This window comes from Onthophagus taurus, chromosome 6 (assembly GCF_036711975.1).
Source record: "Onthophagus taurus isolate NC chromosome 6, IU_Otau_3.0, whole genome shotgun sequence".
Lineage (NCBI taxonomy): Eukaryota > Metazoa > Arthropoda > Insecta > Coleoptera > Scarabaeidae > Onthophagus > Onthophagus taurus.
The window spans coordinates 7,864,827-7,880,555 of NC_091971.1; the positions used below are offsets into that span (position 1 = coordinate 7,864,827).

The 15,729-nt window shown below is 31.4% G+C and overlaps 5 protein-coding genes across 7 annotated transcripts; 3 read left to right on the forward strand and 2 right to left on the reverse strand.

Annotated features, from left to right (window-relative positions):
* Positions 1-48: 48 nt before the first annotated feature.
* On the reverse strand, positions 49-2,127 carry LOC111427929 (sialin-like). 3 transcript variants are annotated; one of them, XM_071196754.1, is made up of 4 exons: positions 1,787-2,127; positions 1,549-1,723; positions 294-1,343; positions 49-238 (listed from the first exon to the last, which is right to left on the reverse strand). In XM_071196754.1, the coding sequence occupies exons 2-4, from the start codon at positions 1,690-1,692 to the stop codon at positions 122-124; spliced, it is 1,311 nt and encodes a 436-aa protein (XP_071052855.1). In that variant the 5' UTR covers positions 1,693-1,723; positions 1,787-2,127; the 3' UTR covers positions 49-121. The 3 variants fall into 3 exon arrangements, with proteins under 3 accessions (XP_071052855.1, XP_022919058.1, XP_022919059.1); XM_023063290.2 differs by having other exon boundaries at positions 1,549-1,739; XM_023063291.2 differs by lacking the exon at positions 49-238 and having other exon boundaries at positions 403-490; positions 549-1,343; positions 1,549-1,739.
* LOC111427927 (phospholipid-transporting ATPase ABCA3-like) lies at positions 692-9,433 on the forward strand. The gene is made up of 18 exons (XM_071196752.1): positions 692-1,351; positions 1,921-2,188; positions 2,244-2,465; positions 2,748-2,878; positions 2,974-3,477; positions 3,533-3,712; positions 3,759-4,468; positions 4,532-5,073; positions 5,126-5,196; positions 5,254-5,612; positions 5,662-5,877; positions 5,951-6,227; positions 6,281-6,406; positions 6,457-6,678; positions 7,353-8,524; positions 8,581-8,613; positions 8,668-9,062; positions 9,118-9,433. Exons 2-17 carry the CDS (start codon positions 1,974-1,976, stop codon positions 8,689-8,691), a joined length of 5,004 nt encoding a protein of 1,667 aa, XP_071052853.1. The 5' UTR covers positions 692-1,351; positions 1,921-1,973; the 3' UTR covers positions 8,692-9,062; positions 9,118-9,433.
* Positions 9,434-11,852: 2,419 nt separating this feature from the next.
* LOC139430216 (gustatory receptor for sugar taste 64e-like) lies at positions 11,853-12,444 on the forward strand. Its single transcript, XM_071196883.1, has 3 exons — positions 11,853-12,022; positions 12,074-12,163; positions 12,218-12,444. Exons 1-3 carry the CDS (start codon positions 11,864-11,866, stop codon positions 12,308-12,310), a joined length of 342 nt encoding a protein of 113 aa, XP_071052984.1. The 5' UTR covers positions 11,853-11,863; the 3' UTR covers positions 12,311-12,444.
* On the reverse strand, positions 12,245-14,359 carry LOC111427946 (aquaporin-like). Its single transcript, XM_023063318.2, has 6 exons — positions 13,345-14,359; positions 13,119-13,294; positions 12,918-13,061; positions 12,627-12,857; positions 12,488-12,571; positions 12,245-12,430 (listed from the first exon to the last, which is right to left on the reverse strand). The coding sequence occupies exons 1-6, from the start codon at positions 13,391-13,393 to the stop codon at positions 12,326-12,328; spliced, it is 789 nt and encodes a 262-aa protein (XP_022919086.2). The 5' UTR covers positions 13,394-14,359; the 3' UTR covers positions 12,245-12,325.
* On the forward strand, positions 14,358-15,728 carry LOC111427947 (Recombination repair protein 1). The gene is made up of 2 exons (XM_023063321.2): positions 14,358-15,386; positions 15,444-15,728. The coding sequence occupies exons 1-2, from the start codon at positions 14,398-14,400 to the stop codon at positions 15,559-15,561; spliced, it is 1,107 nt and encodes a 368-aa protein (XP_022919089.1). The 5' UTR covers positions 14,358-14,397; the 3' UTR covers positions 15,562-15,728.
* Position 15,729: the final 1 nt, after the last annotated feature.

A 15,729-nucleotide genomic window follows, 5' to 3' on the forward strand; every position in this document is an offset into this window, starting at 1 on the left:
CTTTCTCTGAAACTCTTTTGTTGGATACATATACAGAAATATTTCAGACACAATTAATAAATATTTTTACTATAGTGATAAACAAATTTTGAACATATTCTGAACATATTTTTAATTTAATTTATTCATCATTCCAGGGCTGTTCATCGCCAGAACCAAAAATTACATACATGAATGTTGTTAAAACGCATAGTGCAATTCCAACCAGAAATATAATTGTCCACGAAAATAGTACAGACTATAAAAACATTTCATACTAATATAAGTAATTTAAAGCACTTAAGTATACTTACGTATATTTCCAATAAAGCACCTACACATATTGGTATAAGAATTGCTGGTAAAGTTGCCGAAAAATTTGTACAAGCAACCAAAATACCAGCATGATTTGGTGCTAATTCAATATGATTTGGAAGTATTCCAAGAAAAATCGCCAATACGCTAGAGTAACCTACACTAATAAATATAGTCGTAAACCAATCAACACATCCTACCAAACATAGCAGAACGAAACATATTATTGCAATTATACTACATGTTATAATTACTTCTTTTCTTGCTTTTGTTGTAGTTGTAGTTTCCTTTCTCATATGTCGATGGAATTCTCCAGCAATAATTAAACTGGCAATCCATAGAACCATGAACCAGTAACCATTCATCGAGGCAATCGCAAGTTTGGAATAAGATTTATGATAGACAAATGTTAGGATGCTCAAAGTGTACCATACCCAGCTAATGCTTGTATGGGCTATCAAAAGAGCCCAAAACGGTAAAGATGTAAAAATTGCTTTCGCAGGAAATTTCGATTCTGGGTACACGTCTCCCACAGAATCCTTAATTAAAGACTTTTCATTTTCAGTAATAATTGGTGATTTTTCCGGCGTGTCATAAACAAAACCTATCCACAATGGTAACCAAACAGCGCTTGCAGTAGCCATTATATAAAAAACCCATTTCCAATCCAAACCGGACTCTATAAGTAGTGTAAATATGCTACTTAAACTGGTCCCTAATGCAGTTCCAGAATAAACCGCGGCACACATTATCGTTCTTTCATATGGTAGCGACCATTTTGATAATAAAACGTGCATCGCTGGAAACGTTAACCCTCCACCAATACCCGCTACAATTCTCATTACTATTAACATAATATAATGCAGGTTTGCACTAAACGGCGTCATTGCAGTGCAAATAACATTTATAAGAACTGCACAGAACATCGTCCATTTTGCGCTGAAATTTTCGGCCAGCAGAGCGCCTGGGAATATACTAAATAAATAACCCAAATAGTACGATGAGAAGATTATTTCTTGAAGATGTATTGCCCAAAGAAAAGGACCTTCCTGAAAAAGTATAAATAAACATTATTTTCATATCAATTGTTAATTACTATTTTTTACTTATGAAGTTTATATGTATATGTGAACACTATAACTGAAAAACGTAATAAGCTAGGACATAACCCGGATGTATGCCGAACGTTTCTCATATAAATTGTGTCGTTAGATTTTATTGTATTTCATAATTTATCGAGATAGTTAAGCGTACCGTTAAAACATATTTGCTTTTGGAGTCATTATCAGGGCAGAACTCGTACAGGCCCACTTCGCTGATATTAGCTAAAGCTACATAATTTATCATTCCAAAGAAGGCAAGTCTCAAATTGTATTTTAAACCGTACGTTATAGCCATACCGATAGTTCCAAGAATACCCAAAATTACCCTACATGGAATTATCCCTAGAAACAACGATCATGGAGCATTTAATAAACTAATTTGTACTCACGGAAAAATCCTCCCGCCATTTTATAATTAATACAATTCCATACAAAAATATGATTTTAACAAAATACATAATTTAAATGTCTAATCAACTACAAATTCGACACATAACTAATACATTTATGTCTTCTTTGACAGCATCTATTTTCTTGACTTAAAATCAACATTTTAAAATTATTGAAGAGAATTGAATGGGTAGAAATTTTCATAAATTTCGTCTACTCTTTTGGAAGAATTATCTTTTACAACGAAGACATCCAATACAAACCTTAATCTTTATCTTAGTTCCTGTTTTATTCGTTGCGCTCTTAGTTTTCATACGAAGGTTGGTTAATCCGGAAGAACGAGGCAGATTAGAATTTAAGGGATTCTCGCCAGTTATAAACCCCGGAGACTTGGTACCAGAGTACGAAGATTTAAAAATTTTTTTCTTAATATAGTATAACATATTTTTATTGTAGTGCTAAACTTTTTTGGTCACCCTGTAAAAATGCCGAGTTAAATACCATTATGAGTAATATTGATAACAAGTATATTTCACTATCCCAATCGTGCGTTGATAACTCCACTGAATTACAACGAACATTAGAATTAAATGAAGATGTTATGTTTGCTGGCGTACAATTTGATGATATGTTAAGTGATAAGGATAATATTACTAAAGATATGGAAGTTATTTTAAGGTAATATATATATATATATATATATATAAGTTTCGTGTTTAGCCGTGAGTCTGAAGAAACTTTCTAGTTCCAGTGTTAGTTCTAGTTTTAGTTCCAACACTATAACTAACACTAGACCTAGAACTAGAAACATTCAGGTTTAGCCCGTCTTTCAAGACGGCTAAACCCGAATGTTTCTAGGTTTACTGTTACTTCTACTGCTAATGTTAATAAAAATATATAACAATCTAGCGCTGAATAACAATTAAAACTAGATAAACGAGAAATTAAAATTTTTTATAGATTTCCCGGAGAGTTGCGCACCGCCGGAAGTACATCTCCGTCTTCAAATAATTGGTTTACTCACTTAATATTTCCTATACATCAAATACCAGGACCCAGAGATTACAACAACAACTTTGGTTCAACACCGAGTAAGAAAAGTTGCATATAAATCAGTATGCATTAGTTTTAAATCACATAATTAACATATATAATATTAATTCTGGTTTGAATTACTGCTATTTAGATTATTACTTCGAAGGATTCTTAAGTTTGCAACACGACATTTCCTTAGAAATTATTAATATGCACATGGCACGAGAAAATGTTGCTAGAAAAAATCTGCCAACAATTATAATGCAGCGATATCCATATCCAGCTTGGATTAGCGATTCTTTATTAGAAGACATGAAACGTCTCGTAGGAATGTTTGTTATGTTTGGTTTCAGTTATGCTTGCACCAACACCGTTAAGGTAATCACATACGAAAAAGAAACGCAGTTGAAGGAAGCGATGAAAATCATGGGGTTACCAAATTATTTACATTGGATGGCGCGATTTTTTAACACACTCACCTTACTTTTAATTTCTATTATTTCTATGGTGATATTGATGAAGGTTTCTTGGTATCAAGATTCTCATGTTAGCGTTTTTACCTACAGCGATGGTATGGTATTGTTTGTGTTTTTGTTGTTTTATATTTTTTCGACTATTACCTATTGTTTTCTTATTAGCGTTTTCTTTACGAAAGGTTGGGTATGATTTGAAAGATAAATATTGCTTAAAACAATTAAGTCAATTTCTAGCTAACACCGCTTCTACCGTTGCTGCATTGGTATGGTTCTTATCTTATTGCCCCTATTTATTCCTTGCCGAAAGTTATAACAACTTGAGTTTATCCTTAAAACTCCTTGCTATGCTTGGGGGTAACACCGCATTAGCTTATGGGTTTCAATTATTTGTTATGTTTGAAGGAACAGGAGAAGGTAAACATTTTTTTTCTCAATAAATACGTTTTAATGATTTTTGCAGGGATACAATGGAACTCCATTTTCAGTTCAGTCCATGCGAATGACACTCTAACTTTAGGACATGTTATTATAATGCTGATAATTGACGCAATAATTTATTTATTAATTGCTATGTACATAGAATCGGTATTTCCTGGGAAATATGGATTAGGTAAACCTTGGTATTACCCATTTGCTGCTTCTTATTGGTGTCATCAACGATTTAAAAGTAAGATTTATTTTATTCGCAATCCAATCCGTATTTTATTTCATATTGAAGAAGTTGAAGACGAAATTGATAGAATAGAAGAAACTGATACGTACGAAAATGAACCGATTAATTTAAACCCCGGGATAAGAATTAAACATTTAACAAAAATTTATTCGAATAAAAACGTCGCCGTTCGCGATTTATCCTTAAACATGTTCGAAAATCAAATTACGGTTTTAATTGGCCATAACGGTGCGGGAAAAACGACGACTATATCGATGTTAACGGGGATGCTAATTCCAACTTCCGGTACGGCTGTAATAAATGGTTATGATGTAAGGACTAAAATTAATAACGTTCGGGATAGTTTGGGGTTTTGCCCACAACATAACATTCTTTTCGATGATTTAACCGTTAAAGAACATTTATATTTCTTCACCAAGTTAAAAGGAGTCACGCATAAACAAGAAGTCGAAGATGAAATTAAGAAGTATATTGATCTCTTAGATTTATCCACTAAGGTAAAAAAAACTTTAAGTAAAAACTGGCAGCATGCCGCAAAGATGTTTGCACACTTTTTTTAGACTAATAAAAAATCAAAAACATTATCTGGTGGCATGAAAAGAAAATTATGTGTTGGAATTGCTTTATGTGGCAACTCTAAAGTGTGTATGTTCGATGAACCAACGGCGGGTATGGATCCTGCTACCAGAAGAGTTGTGTGGGATTTAATTCATCAACAAAAAAAGGATCGAACGATTTTGTGGAGTACACATTACATGGATGAAGCCGATTTATTAGGCGATAGGATTGCAATTATTTCTGGAGGTAAATTGCAATGTTTTGGAACAAGTTTTTTCCTCAAAAAAAAATACGGTGCTGGATACTCGTTAGTGATGGAAAAGAAACCAAATTGCAACGTAAACGATATCACGAATCTTCTTAGAAAATATATCCCTAACATTGAAGTACAAAGCGATGTTGGCTCAGAATTAACCTACCTTTTACCCAAAGAACAATCCGCGGTTTTTCGAGAAATGCTGGAGGATTTCGAAAATCAAGCAAATAGATTACAAATTGCCACTTTTGGAATATCATTAACAACAATGGAAGAAGTATTTATGAAGTATACATAAAAAATCATAAAAATCCCATTTAATTTTATTTAATTTTTATAGAGTTGGTGCCGATCATCACAAAGAAGAAGAAAGCGATTCACGTAATATTAACAATTCTTCATATACGAGATGTAAGCCTACCTTAATTAAAATAAATCATAATTATTTGATTAATAGTGGCTTTTTAGTGAATATAAGTGATAATTTCACTGTAACTGGATTCCGATTAAAAATCAATCAAACGATGGCTATGATGATGAAGAAAATGTTATCAACATTTAGATCATGGTTGTTATTTCTGATTCAAAATGTGATTCCCATAGTGTTCTTGATTATTGCTATTTCAGTAGCGAAATTTAAAAATAACGATACAGAACCTGCCAGATTAGATTTATCATTAGATACTTATCTAAATCCTATCACCCCAATTACTACTACTGATTTAAACGACCCGTTCTATAACAGATATAAGAAGATTTTAACGAAAGAAAACCGAAAAATATTAGATTGGGGGCAGGAAAATTTCACAACGAATTTATTAAATCTCGTGAGTTAATTAATTTTCCGTGAGAAGAAACATAAAAAAAATGTTTTAGGGAGAAACCTTAATTAATATTATAAGAATGCGTTATATAATAGGAGCTAGTTTTGATGGTGACAAAATTATAAGCTTTTTTAATAATGAACCCTATCATTCACCTCCACTTGCCTTGCAATATACTATTAATTCAGTTTTGCAGGAGATTATGAATTCGGATAAATACAATATTAGGATCAGTAATCATCCTATTCCTTATAATGATCAAACTCAGGTAAGTTCTCGGTTTGATTTCTTTTTTTTGTCAACAAAAAGAAATCAACATTTATTAAACTTTATATTTCTAGTCCGATCGAATGACTCGTTCAGACACAATAGGATACCAATTAGCTTTTAATATGGGTTTTTGCATGGCTATAATATCCCCATTTTACATCCTTTTCTACGTTAGAGAACGTGTCTGCAAATCTAAACACCTTCAATTTGTTTCTGGCGTAAATATAAGCGTATACTGGGTAACAGCGTATCTTTGGGATTTTTTAACATTTCTATTTACTTGTATTTGTTTGATAATAACATTAGCGTGTTTACAAGAACCGGGATTTGCTACATTTGACGAATTGGGTTTGTATTAAAAAAACGTAGCTTATGTAAAATTAACGATGTTATGATTTTAGGGAGAGTGTTCTTGTTGCTAATATTGTTTGGTTTCGCAATGTTACCACAGGCTTATTTGTTGGCGTTTAAATTCGAAGTTCCTTCAACTGCATACGTCGTTTTAACATTCATTAATATATTTTTTGGTATAGATATTAACGAAATTTTGAATTTTTAAATATTTGTTATAATATAGGTCTCATCGTGTTTGTGTTTATGCAAATTTTAAAGTTACCAAGTATGAATTTAACGAAATTAACGGACGCGTTGCATTGGACATTTCTTTTGGTGCCGCATTATGCTGTGGCAAGTGGTTTTCACGAGATATATCTAAAGTACACTATCAATAAAATTTGTGCTCGATGGGATGATTTTAGTGAAGGTTTAAGCTGCGGTATTAATCCAACTATGTGTTGTGGTAAGTTTTATATTGTGAATTTCACTTAAAATGCAATATACAAAAATATATTTCCATAGAAACCAGGATGTACCTACTTACGTTGTCCCATATTAAATGCAACATGTCAGAATCTTTCTAGTGGTAGGTCTAATGTTAGTTCTAGTATTGCACCAGCAATATCACTAGAACTAACACAATACCTAGAACTAGAATCATTCGGATTTAGCCGTCTTGAGAGACGTGTGGCTAAATACGAATGTTTCTAGTTCTCGGTCTAGTGTTAGTTTTAATATTGCACTAACACTATCACTAGAGCTCACACAAGACCTAGAACTAGAATCATTGGGATTTAGCCGTCTTGAGAGATGTGCGGCTAAATCCGAATGATTCTAGTTTTCGGTCTAGTGTTAGTTCTAGTTTTAATTGTTATTCAATGTTAGATTGTCGTATATTTTTATTGAACGAAAAGTAGAACTAACACTACACCTAGAACCAGAAACATTCGAGTTTAGCCCTGCGTCTCTTAAGACGGCCGAAAACTCAGGGTTATCATAAGGACGTTTTCCAAGCAAAATTTTTCCTTTGCAAAACTACCCAATGCCTGTACTATTAAGTTATGTTGCATTTTATGTGGGAGAGTGCAAATGCATAGTAATTCCCGGTATGTTTTGATTTCACATATTTATCTGCAGATAATGATGAGTTATATCTTGGGTGGGACAATAATGGAATCGGAAGGAATATTACGTTCTTAGTTATAACAGCATCCGTTTTAACTTTGTTGTTAATGTTAATCGAATACAGGATTTTTGAAAAAATTATGTATGTGTTTAGAACGAAAACATTTTGGGTTCCTCAATCTGATGATGTGGATGATTCCGATGTTTTAGAGGAAAAGATTAAAGTAAGAGATGGAGAGATTAATAAAGAAGATTATACTGTCGTGTTAAAAGATATTACAAAATTTTATGGGAAGATTTTGGTTGTTAATCAGCTATGTTTGGGTATTAAAGGAGGTGAATGTTTTGGTTTACTCGGAGTCAACGGTGCCGGCAAAACAACCACGTTTAAAATGATAACGGGTGATGTTCCTATATCCAGTGGTGATGCTTGGATTTGTGGTTTAAACGCTAAAACAAAAATGAAAAAAATTAATAAGCTAATTGGGTATTGTCCCCAATTCGATGCATTATTAGATGATTTCACCGGAAAGGAAACCTTGGTCATGTACTGCTTATTAAGAGGAGTCACCTATAATGACAGCAAATATCTTGCGGTTAACTTAGCTAAAGAATTCGATTTTTTTGAACACATCCATAAAAAAGTTCATAAATACAGCGGTGGTAACAAAAGGAAGTTAAGCGCGGCCATCGCTTTAATTGGACATCATCCGGTTGTATTCATGGACGAACCAACTACTGGTATGGACCCTGCAACAAAACGTAACGTCTGGAACATTTTATGCCGCATCCGAGAAAGTGGAAAATGTTTAGTGTTAACTACACACAGCATGGAAGAATCCGAAGCTTTATGCACGAGATTAGCCGTTATGGTGAATGGATCATTTAAATGTCTTGGGACCACCCAACATTTGAAGAATAAATTTTCGCAAGGATATACGTTAACTGTGAAGGTTCAAAAAATGAATGCAGAGCTTCAAGACGAAGATATCGAACGTATAGATACATTTATTAAAAGCAACTTTTCTTCGGCCATTTTAAGAGAGAGTCATCAAGATTTAATAACTTTCGATATTCCTGATACGGAAGGTTTGAGGTGGTCAGAAATGTTTGGAATTATGGAGGATGCAAAACAATCGTTGAATATTACAGATTACTCTTTAACCCAATCAAGTTTAGAACAAGTATATTTTGTGATGATTCAATATTTTAATTATATTAATATTTTTCTCTTTTTTAGATTTTCTTATATTTCACAAAGTTTCAACGGGAGGTATAAAATTAATTAAAAATATAACGAAATATATGATATATATAAATAATATAGGTGGCTTTGACGCAATTTATGTAATTCCTAAAATTCACGCGAGATGTCCCCAAAGTCAGCGGCCATTTTGGAAGTGTTGGTTTGATTTTTGAACGTGACAATGTCTGAGCAATTGCGATTTTGCAAAGGGTGCTCTAAACAGCTTAAAATTTACGTAAAATGTTTTGAATGCGACTCAATTTATCATTTCGCGTGTTTTGATCAACAACCGAACCGTATCATAGCGCCAGATAATAAGCTATACTGTTGTAAAGATGTTACTGTTAACATAACCTCAAATAACAGTTCAAATTTTAAAAATGAAGATGTGAAGAACGACGACGAAATAAAAGATGTCGCGGTAACTCAAAACAAAATTGAAAAAACTGATAGTAAAAAACAAAAAGGCGTTAAATGTATGTTTGAGGATAAAAACAAGATTAATTTCGGTATTATATTTTTTGTTTTAAGGTGTTGTTAAAAAGTGTAAACGTAACGAAGATGTAAAGGTTCCAGAGAAATACGATTGCGTTAAATGTCCGTTCTCGACAAAATGGTACACTTCGTTGAAACAACATGAACTGCTACATAGTGTTGAAAAAAAATATGAATGCCTTATGTGTGGAAAAAAGTTAAAGCAACATTCCCAACTGTATAATCACGAAAAAATGTGTAGGTCAAGAATGAAAACGGATTTATTTGAGTAATTATTTATTAATGTTAAATGTTTAATTATATGAAGTTGTTATCTGCTAAATTTATTAAATATATATTATATATATAATAATGTACAAGGTGCTTCATCTGTCCAAAAGTCCTGTTTTAAAATGTTTGCCCATTTTGTTTTATTAGCTGTTTCTTGTTGTTATAAATTTCTTACTGCTTTTAGGTGGGTTTATTGATTATAGCTTGGAATGTTGCCTGTTCCTCTGCTTCCATATCCCTGCTATATCTCTGTAATTGTCGTAGATTATTGTGCAAATGCACGCTGTTCATTGTTGTTTACGATTAAAACTGGTGTCTGAATCTTCTTGCTGTAATATCTTGGCTGCAATATCTATGCTAGCTGCAAGCCCTCCAAGTCATCGAAATTTTGAGGTATTCATCAATGCCATAGAAACTTTTAAATCCAAGGTAGAACCTTATTTTAGATTTAAACTGTTTAGCATCAAGGGCCCAGACACACTCAGGCAGCACATGGAACAGCTTGGTGGCGTAATAGTGTAAAATTTATTTTAATACCGTTATTATTATTTCTAGTTTGATAATTGTGTTTATCGTTCATCTTACGATATGAGGTTGGATTATTTTTAATGTATTGTAGACATTCTAGATATATATACATGAAACACTCAGAATATTCAGTTCAGATAATTTGGTCCTGATGCAGCATTCGGCAAAGCGCAAATCAGTCATGACGCTCAAGCATCTCTCAAGCATTTTAGCTTGGAATCAAGTATCACTTCCAGATATTTAACCGGCTGACTGAGACTTGGACGCGTTCACCGCAAGATTATTAGATTCAAACCAAGATAGAAGTCTGAAGAAGATAGAAGATTATTATTATTATGATAAAAAAAAGCAACGGACCAAGTACAGATCCTTGTGGGACTCCGTATTTAATTGCAATTTTATCAGAAGTCTGGTTGTTGAAAGAAACATATTAAGTGTTGAGTTCACTAAAATAGTAAGGTTAATTTTAGCAACAATAACTCGTGCATTCATTTATTGGTGCGAATTCGCAAAATCAGTGTTTTAACCCAACATCAACATAGTAATAATTCCCTTAATAAAAAATTAAATACTCAATTAATAAAATCGGTATAAATCCATCGCGTTTACTTAATTCATTATAAATCACCGCTTAATGCATACGCATTAGTGGCTGTGATCAATCTGTCGATAATGTATACCTATCAAGTTATAATATGAACAATATTTACCAACTGTAACGCGTGCTTAAGTAAACCAAATTATTATGTGTGCTATATATGAGAAAATGAACTAGCAAGATTCCCGTTTGTGTTGAAAATGAGTAGTGTACACCCCACAAATAAACTTAATAATAATCAACGTTCAATACAAAAAGATATAAAACCGTTATTAATTCTTATTCAATTATGTGGACAACTCCCTGTAAATGGAATATCTACCGATTTAATTTATTTTAGGTATTCGTCAGCGAAATTTCTTTATTTTTTATTTATTTGTGGAGGGATAGGATTTTTAACAACACTTCATATTTATGGAATTTTAAAATACGGAGCTGATTTCAATTTAATTAGTAATTTCTGATTAATTGTTGGAAAATTAATAAATTTTGGGTTACTATTATTTTTTTAGGCGATTTCATGTTTTATGGAAGCATCTTCTTCTTGAATATTTCGTTTTTTAATGTGGCTAAAAAATGGGGGGTTTTGATGAAAGAATGGAACGATATGGAGTTGTACTTTATTGATTACGGAACAACAAAAGACGTTAAATTAAGGATAAAAATAACGGTTATTATTTGTGGTTGCACTGCAATAAGTAACAATAACATTTAGTGAACGATTAAAAAATTGTTATGATTATTTTTTAGTATTATATTTTATGAAAGTAATTAATGCAATTTCGATTACATTGGAATGTAAATTAATTGATGGAAATGATTTGGAGTATTACTTTAAAAACGTGTTTTTTAAACATATTTTTATTATATTGGGTTATACCACTTTCACTGGATTCCTTTTAAAAGTACGTTTCCATTAATTAATAACTTAAATCTTAATCAAATTGTAGTTTTTTGATTTTGTAGCATTCTTTTTTTGGTTATTAACCGATGCTTTTATTATTATAATGAGCACCTCTTTGGCTATAAGATTTAAGCAAGTTAATTTAAAAATTAGGACCGCTGGCTATAAGATTTAAGCAAGTTAATTTAAAAATTAGGACCGCTGTTAATCAAAAGGTAAGAGAAACATTCGGGTCTCGTAAGACGGCTAAAATTATTAAATTAACTCCAGTTAAAACTTGTTTCTTGGAGGGAAATCCGAGATCATTACAATAAATTATGCAAACTTTGCAAATTATTAGATGAAATTATTTCGCCGATAATCTTTGTTTCATTCGGATATAATCTGATTGCTATTTTAATCCAACTATTTAATAGCTTAAGGTAACTATTAATTAATTTTATTGATACCTTTATAAGCCTTTTTATTTCAAAACTAGGAGCATGCGTAATAATATTGAAAAAGCTTATTTCTTCGTTTCTTTTGGAACTGTAATTCTACGAGTAATCATAGTCACTTTATATGGAGCTTGGGTAAACGACGAAAGCAAAAATCCAATTAGAATTCTTAATTCTGTATCATCTAATATTTATAACCCCGAAGTATTTCTCTCTCTCGTTTCTTTTTTAATTATATTAATTAATTTTTTTTAGATCAAAAGGTTTATTATTCAAGTTAGTTATGACAGCGTTGCTTTAACTGGAAGAGAATTTTTTAGAATTACACGTAGTTTGGTGTTTAGTGTAAAAATAACTTTCCTAAACTATTTAATAGAATTACAAGTTTTTTTATTTTAGATCGCCGGGGCTATTGTAACTTATGAGTTGGTGTTGATTCAATTTAATGAAAATCTTTTAAAGGAACATTTCAGAAATAACAGTCAATGTTAAAAAAATATTTTTGTGTTAAACAGCTTCCACGTCTTCAACTCCAGGTTCTGGAGTCTGAAAAACTAATCTATAAAGCATACCTCCAACGATCCCAGCAAGAAAAGGTCCAACGTAATATACCTAAAAATGTAATAATTATATGTCTATTAAATTATAAAGAATTTTTTATATATTTACCCAATGATAACTTAGAAATTCATGATTATTTATAGCTGGACCTATTGCTCTAGCTGGGTTTAACCCCGCCCCAGAAATCGCTGCCTAAAAAATCAATTGGCATAACACAAATAAAAGCATTTAATAATTTTTCGTTTACCCCTGCAAGAACTAAAACAACAATTAAAAACCCAAATCGAATACCAAGAGAATCAATTTTCCTATTTCTCCAATCCCAAACAGAAGCACACACAATAACTATGAGTAAGGTCAAGACAAACTCGATAAGACACACTTGCCAATCTTCACAATTTTTACCTTTAACCAGAGTGAAAATACCAGCACTTTTTTCTTCATAAAAGGCATCTATCATTTCTTGCGATACAACCAGCTAACAAAAAAAATTTAATTATATACCTATAGTAAAATAGAAAGCAAAATTGAAACCAACCAAAGCCAGTGCATGTCCAGCTATACTACCAAGACATTGCGCTATTAGATATATAAAAAAATGTAACAACGAGAGATAACCCAACAAAAAAGAACCCAAAGAAACCGCTGGGTTTATGTGAGATCCAGAAATATGAGCGACGCACTAAAAATTACATTAATTTAATTTAAATAAAAAGTTAAATAAAATAATTTAACTTACCTCCACAGAAATTAATATTGATAAACCAACGGAGAAAGCTATCTCAAGTAGAGTACACATAGAAGCATCTGCCATACTTGAAAGGGACATTAAAATAAACGTTCCTGTAAATTCGCCGAAAAAAATGGCAACATATCTATAAACAGGTGCTTCTTCATATATAACAAATCTACGGCCTAACAAGAATGTTATTCAAAATTAAAATGTTATCGTAACTTTATTTTACCAAGAGGTTTTATGTGAAGATACACATTCTTTGGTTTATCATCAGCCATTTTTCCAAACAGAAAACAAATTTATACCAAATATTGACAATTAATTACTAATTGGACAAGTCAAACGTCGAAATTTCAATCAACAATTAAAATTTAAGTTTTTAAATCTTATTTAGAAAGTTCATCATTACATAAGTCATTTATATCATCAAGTTCTACATCTAAGCCAAGAAATGCACCGAACTTCATTTTCAATTTCTTAAGCTTCATCTACCACTACATTATTTTCATGAATAATTTCAGGCATCAAGTTTTTCCATGCCAAGCTTAGTACTTTTATGGATAGATTTTACAACTAACTTAACACATTCAAAGATATTAAATTTCTTTCAAAATTCTTTAAAAGTCACTTAATTAGCATTCATTACATAAAAAAACTTTTTATAATTAGTGAGTTGTCTAGCTACCTAGGTATCTCAAAATTATCACTAATGGCTTATAACTTTTCTCATTCCTAACACAAATTTGTTTCTGGTATTTGAAATTATTAATTTTATATTAAATGATTCCTAGATATTTATAATTAAATATGTTGAATCTGTTATTTCCAAGAAATGTTACAAAAATTGTGTGTGATAATCTTTAATAGGTTTGATTTTGTATGTAGACATAAATATTGAAACATCGGTGTCGTTGGTACACACATTTATTTTCATAGTCGATTTTTAAAACCTTTGAAATTAATTACAGGAAGATTTGAATAATTTATTTTGATTTTGAGGTTAGAATACAGCATCCATAAATGTCATCTAAATGATGTCAATTGAAAGATCTCATAAATTTCGATTGACAGAAGAATGACATAGAATTAAATACACATTTCAAACAATTTTTATTTTCAAATTTAGTCGTAGTAAACGTATTTTATCGCTAGAGATGAATTTAATTACATATTAAAAAAGCTGTAAATTAATACTTTCTAATTAATTGGATAATTAAATTCGATATTTTTATCTACCAACTACAAATAATCGAATATTCCTAAAATATTGTTTATAAGCTTCATGTTGTCAATCCGGCTTAACCTCATTCTAATTCCCGCTCGATTTTCACCGGTACGCTTCAACTCTCTAACGTTTTTGTCTCCTACGAAAATGCCGCCGCGCAAACGAATTTTAAAAGATACTCAACCCGAAGAAAAAGAAAAGCCCACGGAAAACGAACCAACAAAACGAGGTAGTAAACGTAAAGCAACAAAGCCCAATAAAATTGTTAAAGAAAATAATCAACCAAAATACGAATTAATAGAAACTAAAGAATCTAATGCGGTAGATGAGGAACCAAAGAACGATAGTGATAAAGATATAATAGATGATCAACCATCTAAAAAATTAAAAAAATCTAATTTAAAAATTTCAAGTTGGAATGTTGATGGGTTAAGAGCTTGGATTAAGAAAAAGGGTCTTGAATTCATCGCGAAAGAGAACCCCGATATATTTTGTATCCAAGAGACTAGATGTAGCGAAAAAAAATTACCAGATGAAGTAAGATCAATCGATGGTTATAAAGCATATTGGTTTAGTGCTGTGAAAGAAGGATATTCTGGTGTAGGCATCTACACAAAAACCAATCCCCAATCTTTCAAAAACGGTTTTGGAGTCAAAGAATTCGACGATGAGGGTCGATGCATAACACTAGAATATGATGATTTTTATTTGGTTAATGTTTATGTTCCCAATGCTGGAAGAGGATTGATTACACTTGATAAAAGATTATCTTGGAATGAAGAATTCAAAAGTTACATAAAAGATTTAGATCAAAAAAAGCCTGTTATTGTATGCGGAGATATGAATGTGGCTCATAATGAGATAGATTTGGCTAACCCAAAAAGTAATAAAAAAAGTGCAGGATTCACAATAGAAGAACGAGAAGGAATGACTGATTTCTTAAGCGAAGGATTTTTGGATACTTATCGAAAATTATATCCTGATAAAACCGGCGTTTATACTTTTTGGTCTTACATGAATAATGCTAGGGCTAAAAATGTTGGATGGTACATTTTTTTCTTCTAAATAAGCTTTGAATAATTAATTAAACATATTTTTTTTAGGAGATTGGATTATTTCATTGTTTCAAATAGATTCATGGAGAATGTTGCTGATAATATTGTCAATAATGAATTTTTGGGATCCGATCACTGCCCCATTACGTTGTTGTTAAACACTTAATTTATAATTTTAGTTATGATAACATTTTCTCATTTATTTGTTACTATTATTGTTTAATTTTTAAATGTAATGTTTCTTTCTTGTTAAAATATTAAAACGGTAAATGGTTTTAATATTTAAATGTAGAAAAACAAAGTTCTCGAATAAATATAATGTTTAATCCAAAAT

What these genes read in the sequence shown, in the direction of transcription:
- LOC111427946 (XM_023063318.2), bottom strand. Translation starts at nt 13,393, where the DNA reads ATGGCTGATGATAAACCAAAGAATGTGTATCTTCACATAAAACCTCTT. An exon ending in CTGGACATGCACTGGCTTTG is followed by an intron (nt 12,858 to 12,917) that starts GTTGGTTTCAAT and finishes TTTTTTTGTTAG; the next exon opens with CTGGTTGTATCGCAAGAAAT. An exon ending in TTGTTTTAGTTCTTGCAGGG is followed by an intron (nt 12,572 to 12,626) that starts GTAAACGAAAAA and finishes TTGATTTTTTAG; the next exon opens with GCAGCGATTTCTGGGGCGGG.
- LOC111427947 (XM_023063321.2), top strand. Translation starts at nt 14,398, where the DNA reads ATGTTGTCAATCCGGCTTAACCTCATTCTAATTCCCGCTCGATTTTCA. An exon ending in AGGGCTAAAAATGTTGGATG is followed by an intron (nt 15,387 to 15,443) that starts GTACATTTTTTT and finishes TATTTTTTTTAG; the next exon opens with GAGATTGGATTATTTCATTG.
- LOC111427929 (XM_023063290.2), bottom strand. An exon ending in AAAGCAAATATGTTTTAACG is followed by an intron (nt 1,344 to 1,548) that starts GTACGCTTAACT and finishes ATACTTTTTCAG; the next exon opens with GAAGGTCCTTTTCTTTGGGC. An exon ending in GTGCTTTATTGGAAATATAC is followed by an intron (nt 239 to 293) that starts GTAAGTATACTT and finishes ATGTTTTTATAG; the next exon opens with TCTGTACTATTTTCGTGGAC.
- LOC111427927 (XM_071196752.1), top strand. Translation starts at nt 1,974, where the DNA reads ATGGGTAGAAATTTTCATAAATTTCGTCTACTCTTTTGGAAGAATTAT. An exon ending in CCCGGAGACTTGGTACCAGA is followed by an intron (nt 2,189 to 2,243) that starts GTACGAAGATTT and finishes TTTTTATTGTAG; the next exon opens with TGCTAAACTTTTTTGGTCAC. An exon ending in CAACGAATTTATTAAATCTC is followed by an intron (nt 5,613 to 5,661) that starts GTGAGTTAATTA and finishes AAAATGTTTTAG; the next exon opens with GGAGAAACCTTAATTAATAT.
- LOC139430216 (XM_071196883.1), top strand. Translation starts at nt 11,864, where the DNA reads ATGCGTAATAATATTGAAAAAGCTTATTTCTTCGTTTCTTTTGGAACT. An exon ending in CTAATATTTATAACCCCGAA is followed by an intron (nt 12,023 to 12,073) that starts GTATTTCTCTCT and finishes AATTTTTTTTAG; the next exon opens with ATCAAAAGGTTTATTATTCA. An exon ending in CACGTAGTTTGGTGTTTAGT is followed by an intron (nt 12,164 to 12,217) that starts GTAAAAATAACT and finishes TTTTTATTTTAG; the next exon opens with ATCGCCGGGGCTATTGTAAC.